Source organism: Calonectris borealis, chromosome W, assembly GCF_964195595.1.
Source record: "Calonectris borealis chromosome W, bCalBor7.hap1.2, whole genome shotgun sequence".
In the NCBI taxonomy this organism is placed as follows: Eukaryota; Metazoa; Chordata; class Aves; order Procellariiformes; family Procellariidae; genus Calonectris; species Calonectris borealis.
The window spans coordinates 56,657,294-56,669,266 of NC_134351.1; the positions used below are offsets into that span (position 1 = coordinate 56,657,294).

Below are 11,973 nucleotides of genomic sequence, written 5' to 3' on the forward strand. Positions count from 1 at the left end.
TTTTAGGCTGCAGTAATTATGGAATTTCTGGAAATCATTAAGTCATGTGATAGGAACCTTTGTGTATATATATGTTCAGAATTCACTGAATGGCATTTCTGTAAAAACAAAACAAAAAAACTCCCAAAACCAACCAAACAGAGAAAAACAAACCAAACCAAACCCCTGCCTCTTTCCTTCTCCTTTCCTTGTTTTTCTTGCAGAATTTTCTAATGCAAAAGATCATTCCTGAACCATGGAGGTGCTGCAGTGTGATGGCTGTGATTTCCGAGCTCCATCCAATGAAGACCTAAAAGCTCACATTCAGGATGTTCATACTGCTTTTCTGCAGCCAACAGATGTCTCTGAGGAAAACCCTAGCCAGCCAAGGTCTGGCTCCATGAATGCTAGCAACCAGACTGAGACCGAATTTTCTTCTGTAAAGGATGAATTTACAATTGCAGATGAAATAGCAGGTAAACCTCAACCCTAAGCCCCTATCTCACATGTGACTTATTTCAGTGCATTTTAATTGGTATGTTTCAGTGTGATTTTTAAAAACTGTTATCTTTATCACTATGGTAGTGAAGTGAATGATGTTTAGTTACAGCCATATTTTTTCTGTAAATGCAAACATGTGTGGATTTGTCGTCTTGCTATTTTTCACATGCTGCTTCATTTTGCTTCTTTTCCTTGCTTTACACCACCATGAGCTCTAGAAGAGTTTTGAACTTTATTAGTGTACCTTTTTATTTCAAGAAGCTTATTTTGGAAATTGTCTATCCCAAATTATGTACCATCTGTTAGTTTTCTGACCATTCTTGTATGCACAGGTCTAATCATAAATAAGTGAGGGAATCCTGGTGTGATTAACATGTTCAGGATATGTGTGTATTCATATGCATACAGGGTAGATGGGGGGGAAACTGTCTAATTTTACTTATTTACATATTTACTTTTTAATTCTTATTTTAGGGCAAAATACAACTCAGATGGGGACTGGAAGTTATTGTAGCCAGAGCCAAAGTTTTTATGGTCAACATATGGCTCCAAATCCTAAACCAACCAACAAGTTTTTCCAGTGCAAATTCTGTGTGCGTTACTTCCGATCTAAAAACCTCCTCATAGAGCACGCTCGCAAGGTTCATGGAGCACAAGTTGGGGGGAGCTCAGTAGGGTCACACACTGCTGGATCCTTAAATTACAACATCATGATGCACGAGGGGTTTGGCAAAGTTTTCTCTTGCCAGTTCTGCACCTACAAATCACCAAGGCGTGCAAGGATTATTAAACACCAGAAAATGTATCACAAAAACAATCTGAAGGAGAGTTTAACTCCTACTGCTACCTCTGCTGTATCTGAATTGACATCTGCCTCTGCGCCAGTGCAGGAACCCTGCAAGGAATTGCCTGCAGAGGTGGTAGAACGGAGCATTTTGGAGTCCATGGTCAAGCCTCTAACAAAGTCCAGAGGCAACTTTTGCTGTGAATGGTGCAGTTACCAGACACCTCGAAGGGAGCGCTGGTGTGACCATATGATGAAGAAGCACCGCAGCATGGTAAAAATACTGTCAAGTTTGAGGCAGGAACAAGACAGAACCAGTGCGCCTGATGTGCAGAGTAAGAGTGCCCAGAATGCCTCCCCAAACTCTAATTATATCTCTATGAATATGACAGGATGTGATATGTTGAATGCTGATGTCTCAAACTTCAGAAGCTCTACGGGCAATTCCCTTATCAGGCCCAACTCTTCTATATCCTCTACGTTTTCTTCTGTGTCTTATCCTCAAATGAAGTCTAAGTTACCTCACAACTCGGGCATAGTTAATTTGTCTGACAGATCCCACTATGGAGTTGCTGACATGACAAAATCTTCTGCTGACTTGGAAGCAAACAGTGTGCTAAATGACTCCAGCTCAGACGAAGAGCTAAATGAAGTGGACAGCGAGAATGGCTTGAACTCCATGGACCACCAGACTTCAGGAATATCTGCAGAGCAACTGATGGGATCTGATGGCAACAAGCTGTTGGAAACAAAAGGGATTCCCTTTAGAAGATACATGAACAGGTTCCAATGTCCTTTTTGCCCTTTCCTCACAATGCACCGCCGAAGCATCTCCCGTCACATTGAGAATATCCACCTGTCTGGGAAGACAACTGTATACAAATGCGATGAATGCCCTTTCACCTGTAAGAGTTCGTTAAAGCTTGGAGCTCATAGGCAATGTCATGCAGGTAAAACATCAGACTGGGACACTGTGCATTCTCAGAGTGAAAACATTGTCTCCTCTTTGAATGACAACATGGTTTCTTATGAAAGTGGAAATATAAACGGAAGGAAGTCAGCTGGGATGACAGAAACAGTGCAGCAGCAACAGCAGCAGTTGCCTCAACCCCATTCACAGCATCCTTATAAGTGTACAATGTGTAACTATTCTACCACTACTTTGAAAGGCCTCAGAGTTCATCAGCAGCACAAGCACTCATTTTGTGACAACTTACCAAAATATGATGGACTGCCATCCAACATGCCACAAGAGAGCGAGGCAGATGCTCTCACCTCTGTCAGCACAGTGAAGAAAAGCCAGACCTCAATTCTTGGTCTCTCGTCTAAAAATAACTTTGTTGCTAAGGTCGCTCGGAAGGTGTCAAATGACTGCCCTTTGGATCTCTCACCAGTGAAGAAAAGAACTAGAATTGATGAAATAGCAAGCAACCTGCAGAGCAAAATAAACCAAAACAAACAGCAAGAAGATGCTGTGATTAATGTAGAGGATGATGAGGAAGAGGAGGAAGACAACGAGGTGGAGATAGAAGTGGAATTAGACAGAGAAGAAGAACAAACAGAACCAATGGTGGAGGTTTCTAGTTCTTATGCACCCCAGCAAATGTGGGGGAGAGAGACTAATGATTCCCAGAAGGATGCAAACTTCAGAAACATGCATCATGATTATAATTCCACCAATGGAGCAGAGATTGAGCTCACTTTATCTGAAGATGAGGAAGATTATTTTTCTTCCATTAACATGAAAGACCAACAGAGCCTTAATGCCTCTGTTCTGGGAAGCCAGCCAAATATGTATGGCCCTGATCAGAACAACGAAAATGTGGAGATTAACGACTCTGGCAGGCTTTACTATTGTAAACACTGTGATTTTAGCAACAAATCTGCCAGGAGCGTTAGCACCCACTACCAACGGATGCACCCCTACATAAAATTCAGCTTTAGGTATATCTTGGATCCCAATGATCACAGTGCAGTATACAGATGCCTTGAGTGTTATATTGACTATACGAACTTTGAAGACCTGCAGCAACACTATGGAGAGCATCACCCTGAAGCTATGAATGTATTGAACTTCGATCACTCTGATCTGATCTACCGCTGTCGCTTCTGTTCTTACACTAGCCCAAATGTTAGAAGCCTGATGCCGCATTACCAAAGAATGCATCCAACAGTGAAAATTAACAATGCAATGATATTTTCAAGCTATGTTGTTGAGCAGCAAGAGGAGCTAAACACAGAGTCTCAGACACTGAGAGAGATCTTGAATTCTGCTCCAAAAACTATGGCAACCTCCACCCCCGTGACTCATGGGACTACTGTGCCAGCAAGTTTTAACAAAAGTGCCACAAAGAGTTTTAGTCCTGAATGTGAAAATCAGAAGGCACCTTCGGTCAATTCTGTGGTTGTTTATGACTGTGATGTGTGCTCATTTGCAAGCCCTAACATGCATTCAGTTCTGGTGCATTACCAGAAAAAACACCCTGAAGAAAAAGCATCATATTTCAGAATTCAGAAGACCATGCATATAGCTTCTGTTGACAGGGGCTCTGCCCTGGCTCAAATGTCTTTTGAGATGGGGGTGTCTGTCTCCTCAAAACTGTCCAACTTGGCTTCTCAACCTCCACCTCCCCCACCACTGCCCCCAGACCTTGTTCCTGAACTCTACTATTGCAAACACTGTTCATACAGCAACCGTTCAGTTGTGGGAGTGCTTGTTCACTACCAGAAAAGGCATCCGGAAATAAAGGTCACTGCCAAGTACATCAGGCAGGCACCCCCTACTGCGGCAATGATGAAGGCTGGTGAGCTGCCACCTGGGATTCAGAAACTGCCAGTGTCAGTGCAGCAGTTGAGCCGGGGCAGTTCTGAGAGCTCTGCGAATCCCCTTGAGAACGAAATGTTCTTCTGCCAGCACTGCGATTATGGAAACCGGACCGTGAAAGGTGTGCTCATTCATTATCAAAAGAAGCATCGTGATTTCAAAGCCAACGCAGATGTGATTAGGCAGCATACAGCCACCATTAGAAGCCTTTGTGATCGTAACCAGAAGAAATCATCTGGCAGCATGCCTGCTCACACCTCCAGCACTGAACAGGACAAGACAAAGCTGAGAGCCCTCAAATGCAGGCAGTGTAGCTACACATCACCTTACTTCTATGCGTTGAGGAAGCATATTAAGAAAGACCACCCAAATCTGAAGGCCACGGTCACGTCCATTTTGAGATGGGCATTTTTGGATGGTGTCGTGGTTTAACCTGGCAGGCAGCCAAATACCACGCAGCCGCTCACTCACTCCCCCCACCCCCAGCGGGACGGGGAGAGAATCGGAAGGGTAAGAGTGAGAAAAACTCGTGGGCTGAGATAAAGACAGTTTAATAGAACAGGGAAAAAGAAGGGAAAATAATAATGAAAATGATAATGATAAAATATACAAAATGAGTGATGCACAATGCAATTGCTCACCACCCGCGCTGACCGATAACCAAGTAGCGATCGGAACTTCCTGGATCACGCCTACCCTTCATATACTGAGCATGACGTCACATGGTATGGAATACCCCATTAGCCAGCTGGGCTGGCTGTCCTGATTATGTTCCCTCCCATCTTGTGTACCTAGCTCAGTCAGTAGGCACGGGAGCTGTCCTTGGACTAGGAGGGCACTTAGCAACAACTGAAAACATCAGTGTGTTATCAACATTCTTCTCATACTAAATCCAAAACACAGCACTAGGAAGAAATTTAACCCTATCCCAGCCGAAACCAGGACAGATGGCTTGATAGAATCTGGTTATCACTGTGAATGGTGCATTTATTCACATACAGAACCAAGTGGTTTGCTTGTGCATTACCAAAGGAGACATCCTGAACATTATGTTGACTATACATATATGGCAACTAAACTCTGGGCAGGTCCGGATCCTTCCCCTCCTACCCTAGTGATGCCAACAGAGGCAAAGACCTATAAATGCAGAGACTGCATTTTTGAAGCATCTTCCATTTGGGATATTACTAATCACTACCAGGCTTTTCACCCTTGGGCTATGAATGGGGATGAATCTGTATTGTTAGATATCATTAAGGAGAAAGATGCTGCTGAGAAAATTGGCACACAGCTTGATGAAGTTAGGGCCAGGATTAATTCTGAAAACCAGGTAACATCACAGATGGACCAGGATGTGGAGGACCCCAGCCTTTCCCAGGAAAAAACTATTCAGCTGGCTTCTGCAAACCCTGCCATCTCCTCCGCTCCATATCAGTGTACAGTTTGCCAGTCTGAGTACAATAACTTGCATGGCCTCCTGACACATTATGGCAAAAAGCATCCTGGCATGAAAGTGAAAGCTGCTGACTTTGCACAGGACATAGACATTAACCCAGGGGCTGTGTACAAGTGCAGACATTGCCCATACATTAACACACGCATTCATGGTGTCCTCACACATTACCAGAAACGGCACCCATCAGTAAAGGTCACTGCTGAAGACTTTATGCATGATGTGGAACAGTCGAATGACATCGCCCAGAATGACATAGAAGAGACCAGTAGGATTTTCAAACAAGGCTATGGTGCATACCGGTGCAAACTATGCCCTTACACCCATGGCACACTGGAGAAGCTCAAAATTCACTATGAGAAATACCATAATCAGCCTGAATTTGATGTTTTTGCTCAGTCACCGCCAAAGGTGTCTGCCTCAGTGGAGCCAGACATAGTAACTGAAATCAAGGCCTCCCCAGAAATTGCTGCTGATGGTGTTGGAGAAGTCTCTATCTCAGCACCTCATTTCTCCACTTCTCACTTAGTGTCTCACACAGTGTTCCGGTGTCAGCTCTGCAAATACTTCTGTTCTACCCGGAAGGGGATAGCCAGGCACTACCGCATCAAACATAATAACGTTCGGGCACAACCAGAAGGCAAGAACAATCTCTTCAAGTGTGCTTTGTGTTCCTACACCAACCCTATCCGCAAAGGGCTTGCAGCACACTACCAGAAAAGGCATGACATTGATGCTTACTACACTCATTGTTTAGCAGCCTCCAGGACAGTAAGCGACAAACCCAATAAAGTGATCATTCCATCTCCTCCCAAAGATGACACTCCTCAGTTAAGTGAGGAGCTGAGGAGGGCTGTGGAAAAGAAGAAATGCTCGCTTTGTTCCTTTCAATCTTTTAGCAAAAAAGGTATTGTGTCCCACTACATGAAGCGTCACCCTGGTGTTTTCCCTAAGAAGCAGCATGCGAGCAAGCTGGGGGGTTACTTCACTGCTGTGTATGCTGATGAACATGAAAAGTCAACTCCAGCTGAGGAAAGGAATGACTTTGAAAAGCCTGAGGTGGAGAGCGAGGCTCAGGAAACTGAGTGGCTTCCCTTCAGATGCATAAAATGTTTCAAGCTATCCTTCAGCACAGCAGAGCTGCTGTGCATGCATTACACTGACCACCACAGCAAGGATTTGAAGAGAGACTTTACCATACTGGGAAGTGGCACCCGCTCTCATAATGCTGTCTACCAGTGCAAGCATTGTGATACTAAATTGCATAGCACGGCAGAGCTGACCTCACACTTGAATAGTCACAATGAGGAATTCCAGAAGCGTGCCAAACGTCAGGAGAGGAGGAAACAGCTTTTGAGCAAGCAGAAATATGCAGATGGTGCTTTTACAGATTTCAAACAGGAGAGGGTAAGGATCTGTGTGTCTGGTCTCCTTCTCTGCTTCCTCTCCCCAGGGAGAAAAACAAACCAAAAGCTGTTCTTCTATACCCCAAGAGGCTCCTTATTACTAATACCCACTTGCATGTTCTCTTTGACAGCCAAATGAATGCAGGTTAATGAGTGACTCAGCGTGTCGATGGGCCTCTATAAGTCGGTTATATATTCTGCTTTAATTTCCTTCATTCTTCACCTATTCCTAGGCTCCATGGGAAGCTCTGCTCCTTCCAACTGTTTCCTTCAGGATTTTCCCTATCTTTCTTCCTTCCTCCCACCCTTATGGATGGCTATCTGTATCTGACAGTTTTTTTATTCTATTGCAAGGCTGCTGTTTGCTTTCTCATAGATTCTTTAGCAAATGTCCCATTCTACTGCTCATCAATATACCTTGAAATAACACACCAATTTCCTTCTCAAGCTTATCTATTTCAGTACATTTTCTGATAAAGAACCTGATGTTTATGTGCATCTATCCAATAACTTCAAGCTTTGGGCAAGTGTTCCTGTGAAGAGAAGACCAAATTCTGCTTCTCTTTTCTGTACCCTTCTCCTCATCTGGAGTAACTCTACTTGCTGTAGAAAAGCATACAATTGGGCAGGGGGGAACTGTGAAACAGCATGGTTTGGTCTTGTAAGTTAAAACTGAACGGTTATAGGGGACTACTATTATGCAGATACTCGAGATTTTTCCTGTGCAAATGTCCTGTCCACCTATTTTAAGGGCTTTAATAGAAGTCAGCGCAAATTGAGGTTGAAGTTTTGCACAATAGCATGTTGTAGTGGGTTGACCTTGGCTGGACGCCAGGTGCCCACCAAGCCGCTCTATCACTCCCCCTCCTCAGCAGGACGGGGGGGGGGAAGAAAATAAGATGGAAAAGAACTCGTGGGTCAAGATAAAGGCAGTTTAATAAAGCAAAAGCAAAGGCCGCGTGCGGAAGCAAAGGAAAACAAAAGATTTATTCTCTACTTCCCATCAGCAGGTGATGTCCAGCCACTTCCCGGGAAGTAGGGCTTCAGTACGTGTGCTCAGCAGTAGCCAAAACACTGCTGTGTTATCAACACCTTTCTAGCTACCAATACAAAGCACAGCACTATGAGGGCTGCTATGGGGAAAATTAACTCCATCTCAGCCAGACCCAATACACATGTGTACACTAAATGCAATTTCCCTTAAGGTGCAAAATCTGGTCTGGGTATATTCCTAAAAGTGAGATATCAGAAGCATGTTTCAGTATTACATTAGTATAACTGATTAATACTCATGTACTTCAATAGGCTTTTGGACACTTGGAAGATGCTTCAAAACTTAAGGAGAGGAAAGTAGTTGGCTACAAATGTAAATTTTGTGTGGAAGTTCATCCAACGCTTCGAGCCATCTGTAATCATCTCCGTAAGCATATCCAGTATGGGAATGTTTCTTCTGTGTCAGCTACAGTAAAGGTGAGAATTCTGTGAACTGACAGCATTTTTTGTTTGATATTAAGGCCTAAATGAAAGCCTGTAGAGGGCTTCCATGGAGTCAAATGGGGTTTAGATTGGATATTCTGAACAGTTAAGCATGACATTCTAATCTAATTCTTCAGGTTTCTGCAGCACATTTTGTTTACTTTAAGATGTTTTGACTTTCTTCTGCTCTTCATCTGGGACACAAAAACTATTTAATTCTCATTTCTTATTTGCCACAAAGGAATTGATATCACGGATGACTGAAAGGCTTGATTTATGAGCAGGAGCTTCTCCCTCAGCTGTTCTGGGCTACTTTTCTGCTTTCTTAGACCCTTAAAGTGTGGAGTTTTTTTGGTTTTCTTTTTTTTTTCTCCGACCCATATGCAAAAGTGAAACTATAGTGCTGCAAACACATATTCAAATAGCCAGCTGAGCCAGGGGTCCAATTCAAGTGGTTAATTGTAAATGTGCTGCTGTTTCTTCCCTGTGCAAGTGGAGACCACCTAGAATGTCTCCGAGGACAGGCTGTGCTCCACAGCCAGCTTTACAGGATATCAGCAGGGGGAATTCAGGTGCGGTAAGGTTGCAGGAACTGGTTATGCAGTTCTCTTCCTTTTCTTGCTGCAGTGAGTACTCAGCAAAATCTCATTCTGCAGTCCTCAGAATGTGACCTAAAGCGTGCCTATTTCATGACATAAACTGTGCGCTGTGTAAAGTAGCTGAGTCCTTCAGAGTCTAAACGGTTCTACCTAAGAGCTTTCATCGTCCTTCCACTGACCTTCCTTTAGCTTATCCAATACTACTGACAGAATGGGATGCTTACCTTCTATCAAATGATTCCTGCTCTTTCCCTGCTTCTCAAGTAAAGTTTACATGGGGTCAATACCATCTTTTGAGTAAGTAGATACTAAACAGCAGGGAACAAAAACTAAAATCCAAGACCCAAAAAACATGATATAAATATACTTTTCAGTTTTAATGTTACTGCAAAATGCGTGCTATGCTACTTAACACTTAGGAAAGAGACCAAGAGATGGGTTGTTTGCTTTTTAATGTATATACATATATATATATAATTAAAGACTAGGCTCTCTTTATACAGAAAGTCATTAGTGTAGTATGGTAGGGATACCTTTAGAAAGTGAATGCAGTGGGAAACCTAGATATTAAAATTAATACATAGGAGAGACTGAGGGGCAGAAGGGAGAGAGAATTGATGGCTTTGGGGGGGGTATGTGTTTTTTAGCAGGAAGCTGAAGATTCTTCAAGCACAACTTTGGAGGGTTTTGAGGGAGCCAAAGACCCTGGCACTGTGGAATTTACAGAAGCTGAATCTGGAGCATCCTTGGAAGATGAAACCAGGCCTGGGGGCTACCACTGCAGCCAGTGTGACCGGGTTTTGATGTCTATGCAGGGTCTGCGATCTCATGAGAGGAGTCACTTGGCTCTGGCCATGTTTACCCGGGAAGACAAGTACAGCTGCCAGTATTGCTCCTTTGTCTCTGCTTTCAGGCACAAGTAAGTTATGGTTTGTTTTCAACAGAAGCACAGACTAGCATGACTGTTTTTTATGTTGGTTGACATTGAAGGACAGCACACTCAATTTGATTTCAAGCCACGTTTTTCTCTTTCTTGGGATTTAGGTATTTTCTATGCCCCCAAACTTTTTGCCATTGCCCGTGACTATAAAAAGTCCCATTTTTATATCTTCTTGAATTCAAGTTCTCTTTTTGTTGTGTGTAGGGGAAATGCAAACCAAGCAAAAGATGCCCACCACTTATGCAGTCCTGTCAAATGCATGAAATTAAAAAAGCCATAAAGAGGAAAAAGTATTTTTCACTAGCCTTCCATGTAACTACCTTATTTTTAAATAGTACTGTGACTCTTAATTGATTGAGAGAGATTTCATTTCCTGTGTTGAACAGTTATCACAATCCAATCTTAAAGTTAGATTTTTTTCTTATTTGTGTTATGCAACTTCAGTCTATGAACATGGTCTTCACATCAGTGTGGTATACTTGAAAAGGGTTGAGGAAATCACCCCTTATCTGATGTGACCCATGAAAAATGCATGGTCGTCATAAATAATCAAGTTCCTCAAGACCCGGGGAGCTACAGGCCAGTCAGTCTCACCTCTGTGCCTGGGAAGATCATGGAACAGATCCTCCTGGAAGCTATGCTAAGGCACATGGAGGACAGGGAGGTGATTCGAGACAGCCAGCATGGCTTCACCAAGGGCAAGTCCTGCCTGACCAACCTAGTGGCCTTCTATGATGGAGTGACTACATCAGTGGACATGGGAAGGGCTGCAGATGTCATCTATCTGGACCTCTGTAAGGCCTTTGACACGGTCTCCCACAACGTCCTTCTCTCTAAACTGGAGAGGTATGGATTTGATGGGTGGACTGTCCGGTGGATGAGGAATTGGTTGGATGGTCGCATCCAGAGGGTAGTGGTCAACGGGTCAATGTCCAGATGGAGATCAGTGACAAGTGGTGTCCCTCAGGGGTCCGTATTGGGACCGGTATTGTTTAATATCTTCATCAATGACACAGACAGTGGGATTGAGTGCACCCTCAGCAAGTTTGCAGATGACACCAAGCTGAGTGGTGCGGTTGACACGCCTGAGGGATGGGATGCCATCCAGAGGGACCTGGACAAGCTCGAGAAGTGGGCCCGTGTGAACCTCCTGAGGTTCAACAAGGCCAAGGGCAAGGTCCTGCACCTGGGTCGGGGCAACCCCCGGTATCAATACAGGCTGGGGGATGAAGGGATTGAGAGCAGCCCTGCCGAGAAGGACTTGGGGGTACTGCTGGAGGAAAAGCTGGACATGAGCCGGCAATGTGTGCTCGCAGCCCAGAAGGCCAACCGTATCCTGGGCTGCATCAAAAGAAGCATGGCCAGCAGGTCGAGGGAGGTGATTCTGCCCCTCTATTCCACTCTGGTGAGACCCCACCTGCAGTACTGCGTCCAGCTCTGGAGCCCTCAGCACAGGAAAGACATGGACCTGTTGGAGCGGGTCCAGAGGAAGGCCACAAAAATGATCAGGGGCATGGAACGCCTCTCCTATGAAGAAAGGCTGAGAGAGTTGGGGTTGTTCAGCCTGGAGAAGAGAAGGCTCCGGGGAGACCTTATTGCAGCCTTTCAGTACTTAAAGGGGGCTTCTAAGAAAGATGGGGACAAACTTTTTAGCAGGGCCTGTTGCGACAGGACAAGGGGGAATGGTTTTAAACTGAAAGAGGGTAGATTTAGACTAGATATAAGGAAGAAATGTTTTACGATGAGGGTGGTGAAACACTGGCACAGGTTGCCCAGAGAGGTGGTAGATGCCCCATCCCTGGAAACATTCAAGGTCAGGTTGGACGGGGCTCTGAGCACCCTGATCTAGTTGAAGATGTCCCTGATCATGGCAGGGGGGTTGGACTAGATGACCTTTAAAAGTACCTTCCAATCCAAACTATTCTATGAATCTATGACCTATTTCTTTGCCTACAGCTAGGAAGCTTTAGAATTCTTTTAATCATATTTATTCATGGATTGCCACAAAGAA

General features: G+C 44.2%; 1 protein-coding gene across 1 annotated transcript; it reads left to right on the forward strand.

Moving 5' to 3' along the window:
• Positions 1–235: 235 nt before the first annotated feature.
• LOC142075055 (zinc finger protein 462-like) lies at positions 236–9,941 on the forward strand (the record flags this gene model as incomplete). The annotated part of the gene is made up of 5 exons (XM_075136045.1): positions 236–455; positions 955–4,506; positions 5,036–6,948; positions 8,253–8,417; positions 9,670–9,941. Coding segments are annotated over exons 1-5 (6,122 nt in total), but the record flags the coding sequence as incomplete, so codon positions are not given.
• Positions 9,942–11,973: the final 2,032 nt, after the last annotated feature.